This window comes from Rhineura floridana, chromosome 4, assembly GCF_030035675.1.
Source record: "Rhineura floridana isolate rRhiFlo1 chromosome 4, rRhiFlo1.hap2, whole genome shotgun sequence".
In the NCBI taxonomy this organism is placed as follows: Eukaryota; Metazoa; Chordata; class Lepidosauria; order Squamata; family Rhineuridae; genus Rhineura; species Rhineura floridana.
In genome coordinates, this window is record NC_084483.1 from 67042796 (window position 1) to 67069349 (window position 26554).

The window sequence follows — 26554 nt, forward strand, 5'->3', positions numbered from 1 at the left end:
GGAAGAACAGCAGCTTTTTACTAAACGGTAAGGGGGAGGAAAGATAAGAGGCTACGGATTTTAAAAGGTCAAGGAAATAAAAAGGTCGGCATCACAGTCGGTCCCAGGGGAGCTTGCCTATAGAGAGCATTCCAGAGCCAGGTTGCCACAAGAAAATGCTTACCTGTGAAGGAAGAGAGATCTGGAACTCTGAGTGTTAAGGTCTTAACACTCTGGCAGGATTGTGCAAGGAAGGTGGTCTTTCAGGTATCTGCGTTCCAAGCCATTTAGGACTTAAAGGTTACATTGTGTTCAGAATGGAAGTTGTTTTAAGACTGGTGAGGGGTATTCCATACACATGGGCCTCAGCTACCTACTCTGTTTTGCACCAGCTGAAGATTCCAAACAGTCTTCAAGGGCAGCCCATGTATATTGTGTTGTATAGTAGTCCAAATGGAAGTTAGGACAGCATGGCTAGCTGCCACCTGGCTAGCTCTATCGAGGAGAGACTAACTGGAACACCAGCCATACACAGATGGCGGCAGATGCTTTGTGCTCCAGATGTCAGTCCCACCCCCCAAAGGTGATTATGTAGGGAGAGGGCAATCACACCCACCAACAGCATCTCCATCTTGTCTAGACTTAGCTTTAATTTGTTGTTCCTCATCCAGATCACTTCTAATTCCAGAATTTGATGCAAAATACGTTTTTGGATCTTTCTGTGTATGTTTCACTCTTGGGGTTTTTTTAATATAGAAAGGCACCATCTGAACTGTTTTTAGCATTTTTATTTTTGATTGAAGTATTGAAGACATTCTTAAAACTAATGTCAAAAATATGAAATGTTCTGCACAACCAAAAGGATAGTATCCGAAGGCACTGTAGAAGATGTGCTGCATTTTCTTTTAAGAAGTGGCCTGACTAATGTGTTTTATTATATTTATTTCTTTATAAGATTTCTATCCTGCCCCAAATCACATATGATCTCATGTATTCTACAGCTCCTTTTCAAGGGTATTTTCCTTTTGCAGCTCTGTCTGAAGAGAGCAGCTCCTCTTTTCCCTACTTCTGCTCTGTCAGACAAAATGGGTGATAAAAGCAAACGAGCCAACAGCTTAAAATGTTTGCGGTGTAAATCTCCTTTTGATATTTTCCTCTTATTTTTGCTGCAGATTGGTACAGCAGTTTCATATCTGTGAGAAGCTGCAGATGTTGTGTCGAGATGCTGGTCAGCAACTCTGCCCAAAAGGAAGATATAGCAGATACAGAAAAGCAAATTTAAGATGATTTGTCATAATTTTGAATGATGACTTCTTTTTCTGCTTTCTTTAGTACAGTGGTGGGGAGCAGTGGCCCACTAGATGTTGCTATACTTCATCTCCCATCGACCCCAGCCAGCATGGCCAATGGTCATGGATCATGGCAACTGTAGTCCAGCAAGAGCTGGAGGGCCACAGGTTTCCCATCCCTGATGCTGAAGTTCTGGGAAAGAGTACCAGATATAAGGAAAGCAGGTGAGGAACGGGTGAGGTGCTGGTGGAGACTTATTGGGAAATAAGAGAACAGTAGGATGGGACAAAGCTGACAAACTTCAGAGGACAAGGAAGGCATTTGTTACTTTATTTACAATAGCAAAGAAGCAACACAAATTTATTTAGTGATTTTATTTAACATATTTGTATGGCACCTTTCGATCGATGCGGGTTTCCAAGGCAACAAGGAACAATAGGACGAACGCTTCATCGAAGGCTCCTCCAAACATTGTACTATCAGCTTTTGTCTGCTATTATCACTTGCCTCTATTAGCCTATCCCCTCCCCTTTGGGAAATGGCTCCCAGAAAGAAAGTAGGAACGGGCAGCAGAACACAGTTATGACCTCATCAGTGGAAATGTCCACCCCTGATGATAGGTGGTGGCCCAAGCAAGAGGGAGGTCAGTAGTCCCAGGGTTCCAGGCAGACAGGCAGACAAGGTGAGGTAGGATCAGCCCCAATTTTTTCTCCTCAGAAGTGAGTTCCCACTGAATTCAATGAGATTTACTCAAAAGTGTGTGCTTAGGATTGCAATCTTGGGGACATTTCACTATTTATTTATCTAGTTTATAATCCATCTCATGGCTTTGCCTCAAGGCTTTGCCTTTTAAAAAAATATAGTGGAACACTGGTGGCAAACATGCATTTCTCACCATGAGCATGGTTAGATCTCTGGAGTGCATACTTTTCTGATAATTGTGGGTGGAACACACACTATTTATTTACTATTAAACTTATATCCTGCCCTTCCTCCTAGAAAGTGTGGCAAACAAAAACACTAAAAACACTTTAAAGCATCTTAAAAACACTGCTCCAGGGCCTGATAATATACCCCCTGAAACAATTAAATCTAACCCAGAGTGGTGGGTTCAGGTCCTGGCAGCCTTATTTACCAGTATCGACCAAACTGTTTGCATCCCCAAGGACTGGGGCCTTGCCACTATTATTCCGATCTACAAAAAAGGTAGCTGTGCAGACCCAGCCAACTATAGACCTATTAGCTTGCTGAATATAGTCAGCAAGCTATATGCAAGTCACTTATTTACAAAATTACAAACTTGGATGGAACAGGAAAATATTTTGGAGGAGGAGCAAGCCGGCTTCAGAGCGAGTCGCTCCCCATTGGATCATGGCTTCGTCCTCCAACATCTTGTTGAAAAATACACTTCCAAGGCAGGCGGCACCCTCTATGCTGCTTTCATCGACTTTAAGTCAGCATTCAATCTCATTCCAAGAGATAGACTTTGGCCAAAACTCGAATCCACCAATATTGATAGATGCCTGTTAGCATTGATTCATGGGTTATACCGGAATACCTAGGTTTGCATAATATTTAACAATGCTGGCAACCTGTCTAAGCCCATTGCCACCCAAAAGAGAGTATTTTAGCCCCTACATTGTTCAACCTATATATCAACTCCCTAATTAAAAGCTTGGCGTTGTGCCCCTCACATCATCCTACCCTGTCAAACAGGCTTCTTTCTATCCCATTATATGCATGTGACGCCGTTCTTTTGTCCCTCACAAGTACTGGCCTCCAATGCCTGCTCAGAGCCCTTGCCAGTTACTGTAATAGAGAACAGTTGGTTATTAACCACAACAAATCAAAGGTCGTAATATTTACTAGGAAGAGAGTGAAACATCGATGGCGATTAAACAGTACCCATATAGACCAAGTATCATCATATAGGTACCTTGGGATAACCCTTCACTCCTCGGGAGCATGGCATCTACAGGCAAAAATTGCCAGGGCAAACACTATGAGGAGCACAAAGGCGCTTCTCTCCCTTTTTTACACGAAGAGTGGGCAACACGTTCCATCTGCGCTACAGGTATTTAGCGCCAAAGTCATCTCTCAATTACTTTATGGTGCCCAGATAAGTGTGTATGCCAAACTCACCTCCTTCGAAACTAACCAAACTAAGTTTCTAAGGAACATACTGGGCACCCCCCTATGTGTATCGAATGCCAACTTACATCTTGAAGTCGGGCTGCCTACGATCGAGGCTCGTATGTGGGTGCTCAAGTTTAAGTACTGGTTTAAACTGATCTTTCTACCAGTTGGTTTGGGTCCACTAGTGTTATCTGATGCGTTTCAGTCAAAATGGAAGAAATCACTACTCACCAAACTCTCAGCTTTAGGCTTTTCTCCTGCTAGTGTCCTCTCGGGTGGTTTTTTCAAAGAGAAATCGGCTATCACCCAGAGAATATTCGATATAGAATTGCAAAACCATTTGCCTCTTGCCATCTCCGACTCTTGCCTTTCTACAAAAACCTTTACTCCTGTGCAATTATCTGGCCTTCCTATACATCCCCAGACTTAGGAAAGCCTTCACGCTGGCCAAGCACAATGCCCTACCATCGGCACTTTTAGAGGGCAGATACCAAAAAATCCCATTTGCAGAACGTTACTGCCCATGCGATGTTGGTGCAGTAGAGACCGTGAGCCACGTTTTATTAGAATGTTGTCTTTAGCATGTCCTCCGATGCCGATGAATTACCCCCATACTGCAGAAATTCCCAGGTAGAGATGCTGTTTTCTACATACATTATCTTCTAGCTGATAAAAATCCTTTAGTTACAACTAAGGTCACGAGCTTTTGTGATGCAGCCATTAAATACCGAAAAATGTGCCAACCCAACGACTGTTATAGCTTACAGATTGGTTTTAGATTGACCATGTGTCAGTATACAGTCTATTGTACTGTTAACTTTTTATACAGTTTTTTTGCACTGTTAACTTCTTATGATGTTTTATATTCTGTACTTTGGTCTCTGCTGGTCTTTGACTGTAATAAAGCAATCAATCAATCAATCTTAAAAACAACAGACTTTAAAACATATTAAAACAAAGCATCTTTAAAAGAAAAAGCTTTAAAAACATCTCAAAAAATAATTTCAGCACAGACGCAGACTGGGATAAGGTCTCTACTTAAAAGGCTTGTTGAAAGAGGAAGGTCTTCAGTAGGCACTGAAAAGATAACAGAGCTGGCGCCTGTCTAATATTTAAAGGGGAGGGAATTCCAAAGGGTAGGTGCCACAACACTAAAGGTTCGCTTCCTATGTTGTGAGGAATGGACCTCCTAATAAGATGGTATCTGCAGGAGGCCCTCACCTGCAGAGTGCAGTGATCAACTGGGTATATAAGGCATTAGACAATCTTTCAGGTATTCTGGTTCCAAGCTGCATAGGGCTTTGTACACCAAAATTAGAACCTTGAATTTGGCCCGGTGTTCAAATCATGAACACATTATAGATTTAGGGGTTTATGTAAAATATTTTGTGTGTACCTGTTTTTTAAAAAAGTGAAGCAGCTTGAAGGCTGTTAGTAATGTGATAATCTGTTACAGCTAGAAACAGTATATGTTACAAACGTGGGTGAGGATTAATCATACATTACTGTCATGCTTTCATGGAGAAATCAACAAATGATTTTTCATCAGTGAGTGCATAATAGCTTTGAGCTGTCTTCTCTGGCAGAGCCAGAGAGTGAGTTTTTCCAGGAAGCTTAAAAACAAAGAGAAGAAAACCCCAGAACATGTTGAATTGCTTCAACAGGCATTAGTTTGGAAACATAATTGATATGGTTCTAAAAACATGCTGATGTCAGATTGGAAAGGACAGAAACAAGGTGTAATGTACAATAATCCTTAAACATTTGTGGTTGCCTGCACACCTGTAGACGTTAATAGCTGAAAAATAGTTTTGGGAAAGAGACTTGACACAGTACAGGTGTGGGGAACCTTTGGCCCTCCAGCTGTTGCTGAACTACAACTCCCATCCTCCCTGACCTTTGGCCATGCTTGCTGAAGCTGATGGGAGATGAAGTATAGCCAAAGGTTCCCCAAACCTGATTTAGTATAATCTCTTATGTGTTGCACTTGTTTCTGTTGTTATACAATAATGAAAATTATTTAGTTATTAGCAAATCTACTCAATAATAATGAAAATGAGCAATATGAATATGCATGATTAATCTATCCATTCTAAATATATTTTATACAAACCGAGATTCTGAGGTTATTTTCTTGGCTGTTTGAGGACCCACCAGGCAATGTGGCAGGGTATAAATACAACACAATAAATCAAAACTTTCCTTGGATAACAATCTCTGACTACATCAGGGATGGGAAACCATTGTGGCCCAGGGGGTCAACCTTTTACCTGTACTCACCCCATGGGTCAGCTTTGACAGATGGGTGAGTCAACCCACCTGTCAGTCACCTGAGATCAGATGATTGACAGGTGGGTTGTTTCACCCACCTGTCAAAGTGTTAATTGAAACCACTGCTAAAACACAGCTTCCCCCCTCTGTTTTATCAGCAGTTTCAATGCAAACTGCTTTGTACCCCTGGGCCAACGTATGCTCCTACTGCCCATAGCAGAAACTGCTGTTAAAACTGGGGGTGGGGGAAGCTCCATTTTAGCAGTGGAGTCAGTAAAAACCACTTTGTGCTCCCACCACTCATCATCTAATGGGAAGTAGGAGTGTGGCTAGTTCCAGCAAAGGAGCAGTCAGGAGCTCACTTGAAGATTGTTCCTTTGTAGCCATGTGAGCTACCTTCCCCATGCCTGGTGTCATGCCAGGTGAGTGTTGTCTGTGAGAAATGGCCTTATGGGCCTGGTCCTCATTGTCAACCATCCTCAGTCTCTCTCTCTCCCCACCTCCCACTCTCTTTTTCATTTGGGTGTCACTTCTGTTCCTGTGCAACTGTGAACTGCAGATTACTGATTTTTGTAAATCACTTTGAGAGCCTTTGGGGCTAATGGGCAGGGTATAAATGCTGTAAATAAATACTAATAAATAACACTTGCTGTTAGTTTAATTATCCTCTAACCCAGGGGTAGGCAACATGGTGCCTTCCGAATACTGCTGGATTCCAACTCCCATCATCCCCGGCCAACAACACCAGTGGCCAGGAATATGGAAGTTGTAGTCCAACAACCATATGGAGGGCACACATTGGCTACCCCACTTTATCCTATGCTAAAATGGAGGCATATTGAGCACTTTGTCTCACTAAAGGTTGCAGATTCTGTTTCAAGTTACTCGTATTTGCAACATCAACTGGCAAAATCCAGAAGTCTCAGCAGATCAGTGGAGGGGATTTTTCAGTGCTTCAGCAACTTTACCACCAGTTGGCCCCTGAATCTTATCTACAGGTCTCCTGCCACTTTCCCCTAGACTCTAGCTAATCTGGCCGTGTCTCTACCTGCCCCACACATATGAAGTCAGGTGTGGGGCAGGTAGGTGTGGTCTCGGGGAAATGGCCTTGCAAATTTGGCCCATGGACTGAAGATTCTCCACCCCTGCTCTAGAGGAAAGAGCCTGAAACCTTGACTATGAGCACAATCCTAAACTCCAGATCTGCTGGCCTGAGAGGGTTAGGATGGGCAAAGGTGCCCCTCCACTGGCAGAGAGGAGCTTCATGCACATTGGGGAGGGGACTGCAGTGACTCCTACTGTGTTAATGGAAAGCTCTGTGGGCAAAGATGTGTTGCTGGTGGTGTTTTTTCTGGTGCTGCACATTCCTTTTATCCAAAGCCCATTGATTTCTATGACAGGATTGGGCCTGTTACCTTTACCAGCCCAAAACTGGCATAGTTAATTCCTTCCCCTGTTTGTTTCAATAGGTGTGGGGAGGGACTATGGAAGGCAAAAGTTTGCCAGGTGAGAATAATAGGAAGCAGTGCCCCTCTCCTATCCTGGCTGGCATAAGCTGGTAGGGGTTTGGAAGTGGCAGACAATCTGCCACTTTATCTCTACCCCACCCCAATTCCACTTAGGATCGCTCTGCCCATCATCAGGGGGCAGAGACCACATGACTCTGACATACAGGTCCTCAGGTATTGTTGTTCGAATGATATATTTGCAGGCATTTTTGTTATAAGTCGGTGTGGAGGCATTCTAGGCTGAAAAGTGGGAAATAAATAAATAAATGCAGACAATAACCTGGGCAGAACTTAGTTCAGGGGTTATTATCACTTGATATTTGTTCACGCAAGCAACCCCCCATAGTCTTGTTTTGAAAACTGGCTCAGTCTCATAGTGTGCTTTTGGTAACCCTCTGAAAAATGGTGTAAGTGGACACAATTAGAAAATAAAATATAATGTTAAGGGTGGGTTTTTTCCCATTCTAAATGTCCTCCCCTCCATCCCCCCCCCAAATAATATCTTAAAGGCTGGAGTGATGGTAATTATGAGAATGCTGTAGATTAACTGAACTGTAATATAGAATATCCCCCTTTAGGATGCACACCTTAATGTGGTGAGGGGGTTTGAAAGTGTTGAAGAAGCTGAGAGCAATGCCGTCAGGAGTCTAGACCAAGAGGCTAGACTCCTAGCAGGGGCACCCATGGCGGAATGGTCAAAGCTGAGACACCAGACTAAGATGCATCCAAACTCAGAGAAAGGCAATGGTAAACCACCTCTAAATACCTCTTACCATGAAAACCCTATGAACAGAGTATCCAAATGCAACACAAGATAGTGCTAGAAGATGAGACCCCTAGGTCAGAAGGCACTCACCGAGCTACTGGGAAAGAACAAAGGACAAGTACGAGTAGCACTGTGACTAATGATGCAGCTGGGTCAAAGCCGAAAGGAAGACCAGATGCTGATGTGCACAGATGCAAAAGGAGAGTCTGGAGTTGTACAACGCACACAATAGGAACATGGAATGTGAGAAGCATGAACCAGGGAAAGTTAGAAATTGTCAAGCAAGAAATGGAGCGTATCAACATTACAATACTTGGCATGAGTGAATTAAAATGGACTGGAGTGGGACATTTTCAATCAGGCAACTACAAAATATTTTATGCAGGAAATGAGAAATCAAGAAGAAACGGGGTTGTTTTAATAGTGAGAAGTGATGTAGCAAAAGCAATTAGGAGCTACAATGCAAGGTCTGAGTGAGTTATATCAATGAGATTAAATGGGAAACCTATTAACATAACCATCATCCAAGTCTACGCTCCAACATCAAACACAGAAGAAGAGGAATTGGAGAGATTTTACGCAGAAGTACAGGAGGAAATTGATCACACACCAAAACAAGATATGATGATAATCATAGGGGACTGGAATGCAAAAGCAGGGAACAGAGAAGAACTAGGAATTGTGGGGAAATGGGGCTTAGGTGACAGAAATGAAGCAGGAGAAAGACTTATTGAATTCTGTGAAGCCAATGATTTGTTTCTTGCGAACACATTTTTTCAGCAACCAAAAAGACGACTGTACACATGGACATCACAAAATGGTCAATACAGGAATCAAATTGATTATATAATTGGAAACAGAAGATGGAGAAGTTCCATACTTTCTGCAAAAACAAGACCAGGAGCAGACTGCGGTACAGATCATGAACTGATTGTATCGAAAATCAGGGTAAAGCTAAAGAAGAACAACAAAGCACTCATAATGCCAAAATACAATTTAAATAACATCCCGGAAGAATATAAAGATCAAATAAGGAACAGGTTTGAGGCTTTAAACTTAGTTGACAGAGAACCAGAAGAACTATGGACTGAAGTCAGAGACATTATCAGGAAAGAATGCAAAAAGACAATACCTCTTGTTAAAAAGAGAGAAAGACCTCAATGGATGACTGAAGAAACTCTTCAAATGGTTAAAGAGAGAAGGAAAGCAAAAGCAAAAGGAGATAGAAACATGGTCAGAACCCTAAATGCAACTATACAACAACTAGTACATAGGGACAAAGAAAACTATTACAATAGATATTGTATAGAAATAGAAAAGTACAACAAAATGGGAAGAACAAGAGCCCTGTTCCAAAAGATTAGAGAAATGAAAGGGAAATTTAAACCACGAGTAGGGATGTTGGATAATCAACAGGGAAACACATTGACTGACTGAGATGAAATAAAAGGAAGATGGAAGCAATACACTGAAGAACTCTATAAAAGAGATGACAGGATGACAGATTCATTCATGGAGGAACCATATGATGAAGAACCGGAAATGTTAGAATATGAGGTGAAAGCTGCTCTTAAAATTCTTGGAAGAAACAAATCATCAGGAATAGATGGCATACCAATAGAGTTGCTACAAGCTACTGAGACAGAATCTGTTCAAATTTTGACAAACATTTGTCAAGAAATATGGAAAACTAAACAATGGCCCACAGACTGGAAGCGTTCAATATATATCCCACTTTGAAAGAAAGGGGATCCCAGGGAATGCAGTAATTATCGAACTATTGCCTTAATATCCCATGCAAGTAAAGTAATGCTCAAGATTCTACAACAAAGGCTCTTACCGTATATGGAGCGAGAAATGCCAGACGTCCAAGCTGGATTTAGAAAGGGAAGAAGCACCAGAGATCATATTGCAAACATACTTTGGATAATGGAATGGAGCAAGGAATTTCAGAAGAAAATCACCCTCTGCTTTATAGACTACAGCAAAGCCTTTGACTGTGTAGATCATGAAAAACTATGGAATGCTTTAAAAGTAATGGGGGTGCCACAGCATCTGATTGTCCTGATGCGCAACCTATACTCTGGACAAGAGCCTACTGTAAGGACAGAATATGGAGAAACCGATTGGTTCCCCATTGGAAAGGGTGTGAGACAGGGGTGTATTTTATCACCCTATTTGTTTAATCTGTACGCAGAACATATCATACGGAATGTGGGATTGGACCAAGATGAAGGAGGTGTGAAAATTGGAGGGAGAAACATCAATAATTTAAGATATGCAGACAATACCATACTCTTAGCAGAAACCAGTAATGATTTGAAACGAATGCTGATGAAAGTTAAAGAGGAAAGCTCAAAAGCAGGACTACAGCTGAACGTCAAAAAGACTAAAGTAATGACAACAGAAGATTTATGTAACTTTACAGTTGACAATGAGGACATTGAACTTGTCAAGGATTATCAATACCTCGGCACAGTCATTACCCAAAATGGAGACAATTGTCAAGAAATCAGAAGAAGGCTAGGACTGGGTAGGGCAGCTGTGAGAGAACTTAGAAAAGGTCCTCAAATGCAAAGATGTATCACTGAACACAAAAGTCAGGATCATTCAGGGCATGGTATTCCCAATTTCTATGTATGGATGTGAAAGTTGGACAGTGAAAAAGGTGGATAAAAGCAAAATCAACTCATTTGAAATGTGGTGCTGGAGGAGAGCTTTGCGCATACCATGGACTGCGAAAAAGACAAATAATTGGGTGTTAGAACAAATTAAACCAGAACTGTCACTAGAAGCTAAAATGATGAAACTGAGGTTATCATACTTTGGACACATCATGAGAAGACAGGATTCACTAGTAAAGACAATAATGCTGGGGAAAACAGCAGGGAATAGAAAAAGAGGAAGGCCAAACAAATGGATTGATTCCATAAAGTAAGCCACAGACCTGAACTTACAAGATCTGAACAGGGTGGTTCATGACAGATGCTCTTGGAGGTTGCTGATTCATAGGGTTGCCATAAGTCATAATCGACTTGAAGGCACATAACAACAACAACAACAATATAGAATATAATGATTGTGAATATGATTGCGAATATGCTTCCAGGAGCACAGTTTAAAATGTAAAAAACACCCATCTTTCTTGAGGTTCAATCAATTCTGTGGGTAAAAAGATGGTTGAAATATGTTAAGGGAAAGTACTCTGCAACAGATGGTCTTGAAAATGTGGTGGGGAGCGCAGTAGGGTTACTCTGATGTGTCATTGATGGGGTGAACAGAAGTCTGCTATTTATTCTGGAGCTGTTAATCCACATCCGAGAACAAAAAACATTTGAGATTGTATGCTTAGAGCAGGTTTCTTATGGTTGCATCTACTGTGTTTGGTGACTGTGGTCTAAACTTATAATTGGTTTGCAGAGAGAAAAGATGGGTCAAGATGGTATGAACAGTATGTGACCAGACAGACATGAATTTGGTTGAACAGAGACATCTTGCCAAAGGATAGGGAAAGTTACGAAAGCCTGCAAGAGAAGCATGTGCTGTAGTTCTCTGCTTTTCTGGCTGTTGGGAATACAGCAATTCTGTTCTGCAGAAGAGAACACTGTACTAGTCTGACTGATGCTTTTGATCCTCTGTTGTCAAGCTATGGATATTAAAATTCTCCCAAGTTAATAGTAAACAGGCTCTTGTTGATTCTCCAAGAAGAATGCAACCCCTCCCCTGCCAAGTGAAGGGAGAAAGCTATGCTTTTCCAGAGATGTAGTCATCCAGGGCCTTGGGGAGTCTTAGACCCCTTACTTTTTGAGGAGCTGGTCCCTATGTTTCCAGCATCTTACAAGCCAATCAGCATGAAAGGAGAGTGTGTTTGTCACTGAGAAGAGTCTTCTAACATGCTTCCTTGTCCTTTCCTGCTGATTGGAGGTGATCGGAGTGAAAAGAGGTAGGTCAGCCACTGAGAAGACTCTTCTCAGTAGCAAACACCCTCCTTTCATGCTGATTGGCTCCTAGAGATGTCTGTTGTGGCTGGAGAAGGCATTAATACGGATCTCATTCTCAACCTAGCATCCAAAAAGGGTGTGTGTGGCTGTCATTATCATGAAGCGATCCTGCACCTCTGAATTTGCCACTATACTACTGTGATTTTGACAACAAATTTATTAGCATTTTTTTGGGGGGGGGATAGCTTCAGTGTTGATGTGCAGCAATCTTTATTTTTCTTCTTTTATCAACACACCAGGGGTAGCCAATGTGGTGCCCTCCAGAAGTTCTTGGACTCCAGCTCCCATCAGCCAGCATAGGAAATGGTCAAGGATGATGGGCATTGTAGTCCAGCAACATCAGGAGGGCCACAGATTCCCTATCTCTGAAATACACCATTTCCTTACTGCATTGAGGATTTTATATTTTACCCTTGCTAGATGTCTAATTCTGGCATTTTGTTTATTAATTAAAAGAAAACCTCTCCCTTAAAATTAAAAGAAATTTAATTATAAGAAAATTTCCAGCGAATACCCTGGAAGACAGAAGCAAAATTCAAAGGGATCTTGATAGGCTGGAGCACTGGGCTGAAAACAGAATGAAATTTAACAGGGGTAAGTACAAAGTTCTACACCTAGGAAAAAGAAACCAAATGCACAGTTATAAGATGGGGGATACATAGTTTCCAAATCATGAAGTACTAGTTCCCCTCTATTTGGCACTGGTTAGGCCTCATCTTGAGTACAGGGTCTAGTTCTGGACACCACACTTTAAGAAGGATGCAGACAAACAAACAGGTTCAGAGGAAGGCAGCTAGGATGATCAGGGGACTGGAAACAAAGGCCTATGAAGACTGAGGAGAGATATGATAGCACTCTCCAAGTACTTGAAAGGTTGTCACACAGAGGAGGGCCAGGATCTCTTCTGGATCATCCCTGAGTGCAGGACATGGAATAATGGGCTCAAGTTACAGGAAGCCAGATTTCGACTGAACATCAGGAAAAATATACTATCTGTCCTAACTGTTAGAGTACTATAACAATGGAACCCATTACCTAGGGAGGTGGTGGGCTCTCCAATACTGTAGGCCTTCAAGGGGCAGCTGGGCAGCCACCTGTTGGGTATGCTTTAACTTGGATTCCTGCATTGAGCAGGGGGTTGGACTCAATGGCCTTATAGGCCCCTTCCAACTCTACTATTCTATGATTCTAGACTTCTGATATTGTAAGCCAGTAGATAGATGTAGGTGGGCACAAAGATGGTCACAACAACAAGAAATGGCAGAATGTCACCACTGGTTCCTGCAACATTCTGTGATAAATTCACCTAATATTTGCTCTAACTGATCACATTTAATTGATACATCCCTTCAACTGATGTGTTCAGGGGTAGCATTATAGTAATATATTAATAATTAACAGGGGTTCCCAAACTGTGGTCTGTGGAGCACTAGTGGTCCAGGAGCTTAATTCAGGTGGTCCATGGCATGTCTATGTGGAGCAGGACCAGTGGCTGCTCCACACAGAACAAGTGACTGATGGGAGGAAGGGGGGAGGCAGGAGGATTAGGAGCCAGAAACACATTGCATTACAATTTGAAATCTTGGGAAACGCAGAAACCGTACAGTATCAGGCACAGCACATGACCTTTGCTACAACAGGCAAAAAAAATCGAGTGGTCCTCCAAGAGCTGTAGCATTTTCAAGTGGGCCGTGGGGAAAAAAATGTTTGGCTTCACTGTACTAATATAACTATAAGGGGGAGGCTGAGAGACTGTGACCCAGTCAGCTTTGTGGCTGTATGGTGATTTGAACCCAGGTCTTCCCAGTCTTAAGTCCAGCATTTAGTCTACTTATGCCACACTTCTTTCTTTGAGATTTTGTTTTCAATATGGTTGGGGGTAAGTGCTAGATAAGTATTTGATGGGGGGGGGAAGAGTATGAGGAAGAAGGGAGCTGAAGGGACTGCTTTTGGGGTTGCCCCAGGAGCCTGGTGAAAACACCAAGACAGAAATAAAAGGCTGCATATTGCACCCATATCCTCCAATTCAAACTGTAACCTTCGCCATCAACCATTCCTGCAGGCGGTTTCCAAATACGTTGTATTGCTGCTTGCCATAAGGCAGAGATAATTTATTTCCCAGCTAGCAGATCATATTATGTCCCCAAACGTAAACATCTTGACTGAGTCATCTCCAGTGAAGGGTTTGATAAAGGCAGGGAGATTTGTACGGTTGCTGGCAAGATCTTTTTTTTTTCTTCCCCTGTTGTGCCTGGATACAGACTGCACCAAAAAACTCTCTTTAGGCCTTGGTGCTAATTGTGCAAAGGTCTGATGAGCAGCTTGTCCCCAGTGTTACAGCTTGAACATGGCTACTGTCCCACCCATATCTGTCAGTAGTTGAACAGAGGGAGACTCTAGTCCTTACTTTTGAATTGCCCAATGGGAGGTACAAACATGAGGATAGGAAAGGACCTTTCCTCTGCTTTTTTCTGGGGCAGGGGAAGGAACTTGATGGGAGAGGGGCTGAGGGAATGGTCTCTTTTCTTCCACTCTCTGCCTTTTCTTACTGTAGCGTAGCAGGGATCAGGCTCCTCAGGCCCATGTGTCAGTTCTGGACTTTCCCTTCCTTTCTGCCATCCTTTGTGCATTTCCTTTAGGACCTCTGTTAATTCTGTCCAGCGCAGGTTAAGGTGTGTTTCTAAGGGCAACACAGTTCTGGCTCAGAAGGTTTCCCAGAAAAATGCATTCTGAGAGACACAATATGCAGCCTTCCTGCGTGCAAAGATGCACATCAGTCTGAGGAACACAGAAGATTGGGGAGGCAAATGTCTGAGGAACACAACAGATCTGTACCCTATGTAATACTGCAACCACAAGCCAAATTAAAATTATCCATGAGCCTACCTCCTGTTCAAAATATTCCGTGATCCTGGGCAAAATTATTAAAGTTCATTGTTTTGTGGTCTTCCTTTTAGCATCCTGGGAGGAAATGCTGGCATCAACACTTCCTATGCTAGAGTAGACAGTCTGTGGCCCTCCAGTTTCCATCATCCCTGAGTGTTGGGCTATGCTGGTGAGGAATGATGACAGTTGGAGTCCAATGACATTGGGAACGCCATGCTCCTGCTGGCCCTGTGTGATGGCACCAGCCCATCTGAATAAGTCACTTCAGTACTTTATCACAGTACAGCCACATGGAATCTCTGCCACCAGCCCTTTTTTTTTTGTTTAGTGTGAGTCATGGCCACTTGAAGAACGAATTAAATGGACTTAAATTTCTATCTTCATGGGTAACTTGCAGTGTATTCTGCCAGGTGTTTGCTTACGTATTTAACTACATATAACATGCCTTTCAGGATCCAAATCCTTCTAAAGTGCCTTAAAATCAAAATCAAAATACAGTAATACAACTGCAATATGACAAAATGGAAACATACCTCATCAGGATCCTTCTCAGGAGGCAGTTGGTGGCAGCTATCCCTGTGGTGCAGGAGAAGCAGTCCAGCTGGTGTCGTCTTCTTCTGCCTCTCTATCCTGTTCCTCCCCACAGGGCAGTTGGTGGCAGTTGGCTCTGTGTTGAGGAGAGGTTGGAGGCGTCGGTTCTTAATTAATTAGTGTAATGGGCACCAATCAGTTGTTGCTCCATGTTCTCTTCTCAAAAGTTATATTTCTGTCTTTAGACAAAGTGAATTAAGTTTTATGGAGATTTTGTTGTTGAAATATCAGACTATACTAACTCTAAGAACTGCACAGGATAAAGCAAGAGTGGGCCAAAGCCTCAAAAAACATGAACAGAAGGCTTTAGTCAGATCTGAATATTATTTCTGAGTCCTAAAGTATGCTGGAGGTAGTCTGCAGGGGAAGTGCAGATTGTGGACCAAGTCAGCAAAAGGATGGACATGTAACGGCTGTAATAATAGAGTTCTCTGGCTAACGTGAGAGTTCAGTCAAGCCAAATCTTGTTTCACTGTAACGTGAATAGGTATTATTAATTAAACTGTCTACAGTCTAAGATTGTTTCTTTTAAACATTAAAACTAAAGAAAAAAGAGCTACCGGTCTAAGCTTAGAAGCATGGTGGATGCATTAAGTGGTGTAGAGTACTTTCTCTAATGTAGAGGAAGGGGCCAGTTTAGCTACAATTTAGTTTCCCCACCTCCTAACAGTATGGAAAAGATGACTGGGGAGCTTTTAATGGAGCAAGTAAAATGTGGCTGTTTTTCTTTATGCGATGAAGTGCCTCTTCAATGGTTTCTCTGTTATGGGCCCAGATAGTACAGGACAGTGGCTTACTTCCCTCCCTTGACCTTCTGCTTATGATGTGACAAAATGGCTGCTCAGTTTTTGAAACTGCCTGTATAGCTGCAGGAGGCAGCTGATGAGGTTATGGGGAGTGGAAAGTAGGGAAAGCATAGATTCTCCAGCCCCCCATTTTGCTACAGTTAGACTTGTAGTAAGACTATAAAACCTCCTTTGGCCAGAATGATCATTGCAATGACATATTCTTCATCTTTGCATTCTCTTCCTTGTGTACACTGGTCAGACGGTGAGAAAAAGGCAATGTAAATGTGAAAATTCTTTAGGTAAAGAAATAGTCTGATCTGGCATATGCCAGACAAAAGAATGAGGAGCAATGATGGAAATTGAGAAAGTAGGAGCATAGGTCTACCACAAACCTGCTCCTTCAACCTGTTTGACAACCTGTTTGGAAAGATCAGGGATTCTGAGGGCCAGCTTTATCATTAGGCAGAGTGAGGCAGCTGCCTCAGGCACCAGATTCTGAGGAGCAGCAGTGGCAGCCATTCCGACTGTTCCTTCTGAGTGGCCCCAGCCACCTCCTCTGCGAGAGAGAACCGGGTCTCCTATACAAGCAGCCTGCTCTGTATCCCGAAACTAGACTGCTGCTTATTGGTGGAGGATGCTCTCTCATCGCCACTGTCAAAGTGAGATTTATTTACCAGTCCAGTCAGCTTCTGTATGTGGACTGGTGAAGGGCGCCATCTGGTCCTTTGGGTCAGGCAGTAAAATCTCATGGGCCAGCCCTGGGGATAGGTTGGGGTCAACAAGATCTGCTCCGTCTCCCAAAGGCCATGATTACCCTCTGGCTCTGTTGCTGGGCTGCCTGCAGGTCCCTAGTGGTAGAGCAGTTTCTGGAAACAGAAGATTCTGGTTTAAGGCCAGTCCAGCAAGATATGAAGTATATGAGTAAAATTAAAGTGTAAATGCTCATTACTGGAGGATGCAGAGATTTATTTAGTGGAGTTATTTGGTTGACTCTGACGCAAGCAACATTTCCAACGTGTGTGGGACAGACCATTCGAGAAATAATGCAGAAAGGCAAATCTGCTCACCAGCTATCTTATTTGGATAGTTTTGATGGCTTCCTGACTACCATTTTTCAAACATTTCCCCAGTTTCTGTGTTGTAACAAAAATAGATTAAAACAACAACAACATGTAGCCTACAAAGGGTGCATTTGTGCAGGCCTTTTAAAGCCTTTGAGAGGTCTAGAGGCTGAATGTTAATTTAAGCCCCCCACTTCCTTATTACTGCGCTGTATATCAATGTAGATCCATGCATGAGACCTGACCATGTATGAGGCCTGGAGCAATTGTTCCCCTCCCTAAACACAGTATGCATTTGCGTCTTGGACTTGTATAGCTGCATGATTGCTGGAATAGAGGCTATAACTGTGTGCTGGGAAATCCCAGTTCTGATCTTGTATCTTTCACAAATTCATTAGGTGGCTATTGAAAACAGAAAAGGGCCCTGTGGGCATTGGACAGGTAGGATCAGATGAGAGGGGGTGGTCCTTCAAATATTCTGGCCCCAAACCGTGTAGGGTTTGATAGGTAAGAACCAGCATTTTGAATTGTATCCAGAAATGAACTGGAAGCTGGTGCAGATAAAATAAAGCCGGGGTGATATGATTAGCAGAGTGGGCTCCAGAAATCAATTTGGCCACTATATTTTGCACCAGCTGAAGTTTCTGAATGCTTTTCAGAGGCATCTTAAAAAACACACAATGACCTTATTATAATAATCCAAGCTGAGTCATTGTTCATGAAGTTTACAGCACCAGTGCCTCCCCTTCCTCTTGTAAACATGCCCCCCCTACACTGGCACAATGGATGTTTTTATCATTGTTTTTAGTTATGTTTTTAATTGTCATGTTTTGTATGTTGTAATGCCTGCTTGATACATGTTTATGAAAAGTCCTCTCTAGCCATTTATGGCTGGTTACTAAGAGGCTTGTGGTCTTTGTATAAACTCTTTTTATAAGAGAATGGCTGGAACACTGGTTGTAATTTGGGGCAGCTATTGTGGGAGGTCACTTTTGTGTTCTTTCTGTGTTTGACCCGCTGTTGTCTTGTTATAGTAATTACTACATTCAAGCAAACCTAGTTATTCCCCTCTTTGTCTTGCTTCCTAACATTACTGGATCTTTTGGAGGAGAAGCATGCCAAACTCTCAATACATATCTGGGTTATGTTTGGAAGCGCTGGGATTTAATAAACAGTGTTAATTTTAATGTAGCTCCAGACAGTGAGCGTAACAGCATAGGAAGATGTGGATAATTTGTTCACCCCAAGGGGCATTATGTGAATATGTGACTTATGTGAATATCTTATTTGGTCTTAATAAGCCACATACTTTTTTTATGATAAAGCAACCTCAGACTCCACATGTGGCTTGCTCTTCTGCACTATTATGTACTATTGGCCATCTAAGAAGGCAGTGAGCTATATGTAACCTTGATAGTGTCAGGCCAATTCCTATTGACACTGGGCTCCTTGGGTCAAGGGAAACATGATTAACTGGTCCTTGTGCTCTCTTTCCCGCATACAGCAAGGGAAAGGTGGGCACGGGCACTGACTGCTGCTGCTGCTCCCATAAGAAGAGCCCTGCTGAATCAGGCCAGTGGCCTGTCTAGTCCAGCATCCTGTTCTCACAGTGGCCAACCACAATTGCTGTAAACCGCCCAGAGAGCTTCGGCTATGGGGCGGTATATAAATGTAACAAATAGATAAATAAGTAATAACCAGACAGCTATAGAAACACTCAGGCTCTGCTTGCAGGCTAACAGCATTATCCTCGCTTGTGATGCTCAGCAACTGGCATTCACAGGCATACTCCAACAGCAGAGGTAGTAAGAATTTTGGACCAAAACCTCCATGCTCTAAGAAAAGCCATCATGATGACAGTGAAAACGGGGGGGGGCATTGATGGGGCAGCAGTAGTGTAGAGGCAAATTCAGAAGAGCAGGCTCCCTTCATGTTAGTCACAGTCACGTCCCCTCCCCCCTTTTTTGCTGAGGGGTTCAGAATGATATCCTTGTTAGTGCCTTCTTCTACAGCAACAGACATCCCTAGGAGCCAATAAGCATGAAAAAGGAGAGTGTTAGCTACTGAGAAGAGTCTTCTCAGTGGCTGACTCACCTCCTTTCACTTTGATTGGCTTCAATCAGCAGAAAAGGACAAGGAAGACTCTTCTCAGTGGCTAACACACTCCCCTTTCGTGCTGATTGGCTTGTAGGATGCTGGAGTCATAGGGACCCTGTTCCCAGTAAAGTAAGGGGTTTTAGACCCCTGAGACCCTGGATGACTACACCCCTATGGGATAGGGAAATGGGGGATCATACCTTTTGTGACTAATTGGAGTCACAAGTATTAAGATCCTTAACTGCTGTCTAAGCTTTATTTTCTGCTTTCTAGCAGCAGCCCTTGTTAATGAATGTTTATCAAAACTACTTTGCTTTCTGGGAGGCTATATTAGCTTTCTTGGAGCCCATGATTGTAGATGAGTAATCTCCGTGGTTTTTCTTAAAGCTCATTACTTTGCATTTTGGCCATGCTTCATTTCATCTGCCTGATCGCTCAGTCATTTAGCAAGAACCCACATGGGCATAAAGTCTCCCAGTCACACTGATAGACTTCTTTCCTCGTGGGATGTAGTTCTAAGTTTTTAAAGCATAGGAACTCTGTATGTGCATGGGGTGTGTGTGTTTAGGGGCAAGGCTTCAGGGATTGCACATTGTGGGTGCCGTTAAGTGCAGCAGAAAAGAAGATGGGGAGATCTGATCTATTGAGCACAATCTACCAGGAAGCTCTATTGTACAAACCTCCCTGAAATGGGTGTGAGTTACAGAAGATCTGTGTGTGTGCTGAGCTAAGGCCATAATCTCATGAACCATTCCTGTTTATGTCAATGTGGTTTCAGCAGGAGAACTTCTCAGAGGAATGTGCTACTGCCACATGTTACTTAGTGGAGAGACTAGCAGTATGCCAGTTTGATTTCCCACCTCAAATACCGAAATGTGTCTGGCCAGTCCTCTGTGTGGGTTGGGGTGGATATTATACAGCCACAAGAGTCCTTCTAAAGGACAAAGAGTCTATTGCACTGTGTTGGAAAGAGCATTACCACGACCTCTTTAATCGTAATTCTATTGTGGCTGATGAGGTCTTCTCACAAATCCCACAACAACAAATTAGAGATGAGCTTTCAGTATCCACTAATTTGGATGAAGTCAGTAAAGCCATTAATCAAATGAAGAATAACAAAGCTAGCGGACCTGATGGGATTCCTGCTGAAGTCTTTAAAGAAGGTGGGCCTGAATTTACACAACAACTTCATAAGCTCATCGAAAAAATCTGGATGAGGGAGGAGATCCCAGAAGACTTTAGGGATGCCATAAATATCACTCTTTTCAAGAAGGGTGATAGAACAGATTGTGGGAATTACTGAGGCATCTCTTTTCTTGCTACCGCAGGTAAAATCCTCGCAAGGATCCTCGCAAATCGCTTCCTACCTATCTCAGAAAACATCCTCCCTGAGTCCCAAAATGGTTTCCACCCTTCCAGGGAGACAGTCGACATGATCTTCACTGCATGACAGCTTCAAGAAAAATGCAGGGAGCAAAACCGACCTCTGTATATGGCGTTTATTGATCTGACTAAGGCCTTTGATACTGTAAATCGAACTGCTCTCTGGACCATCCTTCTGAAAATTGGATGCCCTGATAAATTTGTGAATGTTTTGTGACTCCTCCATGACAACATGATGGCAACATTTTTGGATAACAATGGCTCTCAAAGTGATCCATTCAAAGTGGGATCAGGCATAAACAGGGATGTGTCATTGCTCCAACCTTATTTGCTATTTTCATCGCCATGATTCTACGCCTTGTTGAGGGGAAACTTCCCACTGGCGTGGAAATCACATATCGAACAGATGGAAAGGTTTTTAATCTCAGTAGGCTGAAAGCAAAAAGTAAGGTAATTACAACCTCTGTCATAGAACTTCAATATGCCGATGATAATGTAGTCTCTGCACATTCAGAGGAAGATCTTCAAACTATCCTAAATGTCTTTGCAGAAGCATATGAAAAGCTTGGCCTCTCGCTTAACATCAAAAAACCAAAGTGCTTCATCAGCAAGTGCGAACCAATCCCTCTGTAGCACCATCAATCCAGCTTAATGGTGCAATGCTGGAGAATGTCGATCACTTTTCTTATCTTGGCAGCCATCTCTCTGTAAAAGCTGACATCGACACTGAAATTCAGCATTGTCTGAGCTCTGTGAGTGCTGCATTCTCCCAAATGAAGCGTAGAGTGTTCGAGGATCGGGATATTCGTAGGGAGACCAAAATGCTTATTTACAAAGCCATTGTACTACCGGCCTTACTATGTGCCTGTGAAACATGGACCATCTATAAACGCCACTCCCAACTTCTTGAAAGATTCCACCAACGCTGCCTCCGGAAAATTCTGCAAATTACTTGGGAAGATAGGCGGACTAATGTTAGCGTATTGGAAGAAGCAAAGACCACCAGTGTTGAAACAATGATCCTCCAACATCAACTTCACTGGACCAGCCATGTTGTTCGAATGCTAGATCACTGTCTTCCAAAGCAGCTACTTTATTCCCAACTTAAGGATGGAAAACAGAATATCGGTGGACAGCAAAAGAGTTTTAAAGATGTTCTCAAAGCTAATATAAAAAAAATGTAACATAAGCATCAAGAACTGGGAAGCCTTGGCCCATGAGCGTCCTAATTGGATGTCGGCCATTATCAAAGGTGCTATGGACTTTGAAGAAGCACGAGTACAGGGTGAAAGGGATAAACGAGCTAAGCGGAAGGCACGTCAAGCAAATCCTCATTGCAACCATCTTCCATCTGGAAACCTATGTCCTCGCTGTAGGAGGCTGTTGGCCAGAATTGGCCTCCACAGTCACTTATGGACCCACTGTTAAAGACTTTATCTTGGAAGACAATCTTACTTGGCTACGAGTGATCGCCAGTGAATGAAATGACAAATGTATACTATAGCCAGCATGGATTTTTTGCATGCCGCAATGTTAAATTGAAAATACCCCCCTTCCCATTCTGATGCTTCCCATAAGCTCATTTCAAAACAAAACCTTACAAAACTTATAGTCCTTAACTCATAAACGCTTGCTTAACAACCTTCTAAATTTTTATGGTGATACACAAAACAGAGAGAATCAAGAGGAAAGATGGCCCAGTGCCCAACCACCCAATCTCCCCTCCCTGCCCATCCCCAGGTCAGTTTCACCTATCCTAAGCATGATTGCAGAGGAGTAAATCACACTGAACTCAAAAAGCATGCAAATGATCAAACCTGCCTTCCTTTCCTCCTCCCTCCCATCACCTTACTTTTGCCCCTTCCCTCCCAGCACCCTTCACAAACTACACTTCCCAGGATTCTTTGGGGGAAGCCATGACTGTGTCAAGTGAAATAAAGGTATGGTGTGGGTGTGGCCCCCTGATTAGCAGTGAGTCTGGCTTTTAGAACACTGACAGTTGGTTCTTACTGAGCATGGTTGATGCTATCATTGAGTTCAATGTAAAATTTCTTTAATTAAAAATCAGCTAGGCATTTTTTAAACTTTTAAACTGCAGAAGATGAAGGTCAGAGTATGGGGCAAGGTCTTTCCTCCCAGCAGGGGCCAAGGGAGGCAAACAAAAGCAGTAAAAACACTTTAAAACATCATAAAAACAAACTTTAAAATACATTAAAACAAAACATCTTTAAAAACATTTTTATGCCTCCTGACCCAGCCAGGAGTTGATGCAAGAGGCTGAGCGATTAACTGCAGCCTCTCTCTGGAGCCAGGGTCAGGCAGGGGGTCCCAGTCCTTGCAGCACTTACCAGGTTCAGCTGTCTCAAAAGACAGCAACCCAAAGAAGCAAGCAGCAAGCACCCAGATGCTCAGATACTCACTCCCAGGACAGGTCTTCTTCAGTCCCCCTAGTGCTGCAGCTGTTCCAGCTGTTCAGGAAATGATTAGACCCTCAGATGTTGATGGACTACAACTACTGTCATCCCTGACTATGAACTAAGGTGGCTAGGGATGATGGGAGTTATTGTCCCACAGTATCTGGGGACCCACGATTGAAGAAGACTGCCCTAGACCGTAGAGACTTGAGGCATTGACTAGTAGTTGATCTCTTGTTAAAGCATACTGTGTTAGCATTTATGTTTATAGCCTAAAAATACACTGCTACTGTGCCCCGCAGCTGGCAGTTGCAGACAAGGAAGGGGCTGGCTTGTGCTGCTGTGGCAGGCTGAGCAGGCCTTAGCCAGCTGGGGAGGACTAGCCTCAGAGGGAGGCAATGGTAAGACCCCTCTGAATACCGCTTACCATGAAAACCCTACTCCTAGGGTAGCCATAAATTGGGATCGACTTGAAGGCAGTCCATTTCCATTTCTGAAAGGTCACAGGCTTAAGAATGAGCAGGGAAAATGGGAAGGAAAGGGGTGGAGAGGACTACTGACCAAATGTGAGAGATGACAAAAATGGGACCATTGTGGCATATTTATTTATTTTACATTTATTTATATCCACTTCCTCAAATGTCCTTGCTCCTTGTGAAGTGTATTGGTTGGGCATGCCAGCAACCCTCCATGTTATTTGCTTTGTGGAGTTGATATGATGAAGGTGGCAACTCAAAAATGTTTGTATGCTCAATAATGCTTTAATCACAATGGACAAACATTTGTATGCACCCACTGAACATAAAACAGGAGTTTCATTGTACCTCAGAGTTATTTGATGTGAGATATTAGGAAATGATTAGACAGTGTGAGCCAATTTGACAGTGCCTATACTTAAAAATGGAAAGTATGGATTGAGGCTCTGGAACTGGGAGTGCTAAGCACATGCCTTTTGTCTCTAATGTTTTTAAGCAAGAGATGAAAGAAATGAAGTAGTATGGATATCACCATTTTTAAAAAGTATACTGCTAGTAATCTGTTTTAGAATCAACTCAATTAACTTCAGGTTGATTGGAGTGTATGTTGTTATTGAAACTGTGCAGAACTTATTACAAACTGTCTATCAAAAGGAATACCTCAGTTATTTTTAAAACTTTACACCTGCAGAGTGTTGCTTCCCCCCATGACAGGTATGCCTGGCAATTCAGGATGGAGAGAGAATATCAAATAGCCTCTACTGCACAGAATAGTCTCAATATGTGTGCCCACATTTTTCAGAGTTCTCATTCCGCTAAAATGGCTCCCTGTTTGTGGAATGCTTTTCCCTGTCAGGTGTGTCTGTCTCTGTCACTCACTGTTCACTTTCAGGAAGAATTTGAGAACGTTCCTGTTTACCCAGGCATTAGATAGCTGAAGGGGACAGTTCCTGGCAACCCAAAGATCACTGACGGAAGAAAGTTTTTAACTGTGATTGTTTTAGAATGCTTTAAACTGTTTTTAGAATGCTTTTCTTTCTTTTTTTTGTTAAATTCTTTTGTGGATATGTTTGCAGCCCAAGGCTCCTTTGGGAGGAAGGGTGGAATATACATTGAATGAATGAATGAATGAATAATAAAATAGAAATAGTTATGAGGCTTAGGAGAACGATTAAAATTTAAACTACATTTAAGGTTTCTAATAAATGTGTAAACATACATTTATAAACTATATAAATGTAACATGGGGTCTCATAATAAATGTACACTCTCTGAACAGATATTGTCAAAGTATTATGTTACTTTTAGATGTGTACAACTGGTTCACATCACATCACTTAAAATGTATGAGTCCCAGAGAGCCAGTGTGGTTGGAGCGTTGGGCTAGGGCCTGGGAGACCAATTTAAATCCCCACTCAGCCATGAAGCTCTCTGGGTAGGTGACCTTGGGCCAGTCACTGTCTCTCAGCCTAACCTACCTCACATGGCTGTTTTAAGAATAAAATTAAGAGGGGAATAATCTTGTATGCCACCTTCAACTCTTCGGAGGAAAGGTGGAATATAAATGTAGCGGCAATAGTCGTAGCAATAGTAATCAAATAAAATCAGCCCGCAAATGGCCTTGTGTTCAGCTACTTCACTGCTGATTTTAGCCATCCATCAATAAGCTGTGGTAGATGGAAATGAATGCCAATCTTTCATGAAAAAAGCTGCTGCTATTCAGATGTGAATGGGGAGTAGTAAGCTGAGAGTTGGGGGGGGGGAGACATGGTTTAGATGGCTTTTTCCTGCTAAAGTTTGTTGTCTTCGTATTTCTATATTGATGCAGGTTGGAGATGGCTGGACCTAGATTTATTTCCAACAGAACATCCCAGCACACTTTATTATCGAATTCTGATTATACTTGGGAGTATGAATATTATGAATATGGGCCAGTTTCCTTTGAAGGCCTCAAGGCTCATAAATGTAAGTCTTAATCTGGAAGCTCACTTTTTTAGTTGTTTTAATTGCCAAAACTCCTCTCTGTTCATTTTCCGTTTCTGTTCATTGGGAATTGTGTGTGCATTACTAAACCCCCATGTGTGCACGCACATACACACTTCCTTAGTTTGGTAGTATCATTATGTTACCCAGTGTAGTTTTCTTTAATTATTTTAACCACAGTTTGAGATTATAGGTAAAAATGTCCCTAGATTTAATTCAAAAAGATTGCATTAGCTGCTCAAATAGATATTGGAACCCAGCAGTGAGACATGGGTTTAAGGAGGAGGGAAGCAGTGACTGAGGGAAAGGTGAAGCATTTCTCCATCTGCTGCTATTCTCCAAATGCCTCCCTATATTGGGGGGCAAATGGGGTTGGGTATTCAGTGTTTGCCACGTAGCATCTGCTTCTGTCTGTGATCTTAAGCACCATGGTGCCAGAAGTCTTGCAGACAAGTCGGACAGAACGATAGGATTGTCATATATTCCCATACAGTGAAAGAAGGGGACAGATGGGACTGATCAGCTAAAAAGCATTTTGACCAAGTTTGTTAGGTAACTTTTCCCGATCGTCGGCAACTAAAAAATAAAGTTCTGGTTCAGCCTTACAGGGAACCAAAGTTTGCTGCTAAGTGAATGACTCTGCCCAAGAGTTTGGCACTCTGGGCTGTATTCTACTAAACGTTTCATTAGCACAAGGGTTAGTGGTTCTAGCTCAGTGGGATTCCCTCATCTCTTCTCCCCCCCCCACACCCTGTGCCATCCCTGGACCTGCTGTGGAGGGTTGGAGAAATGTGGGGAGAGAAGAGGGGGACACCATTCTGTTGCGCAAGGAGAAATCCTTTTGCTGAAGGAATGATCTGCTATGTGGAATACAATCCAATACTTCCTCCTCATCTTTTGCATGCTAGAAGAGATTTTTAACTT

The 26554-nt window shown here is 42.6% G+C and overlaps 1 protein-coding gene across 5 annotated transcripts in view; it reads left to right on the plus strand.

The window, feature by feature from the left end:
- Positions 1–26554, plus strand: part of MRAP2 (melanocortin 2 receptor accessory protein 2) — a 33986-nt gene that overhangs the window by 1004 nt on the left and 6428 nt on the right. For 3 of the 5 annotated variants that reach the window (XM_061623252.1, XM_061623254.1, XM_061623253.1), the window contains 2 exons: positions 1312–1493; positions 25476–25612. In XM_061623252.1, coding sequence (XP_061479236.1) covers positions 1312–1493; positions 25476–25612 — 319 coding nt within the window. The remainder of the gene's footprint in view (positions 1–1311; positions 1494–25475; positions 25613–26554) is intronic. The other 2 variants (XM_061623255.1, XM_061623256.1) reach the window with 2 other exon arrangements.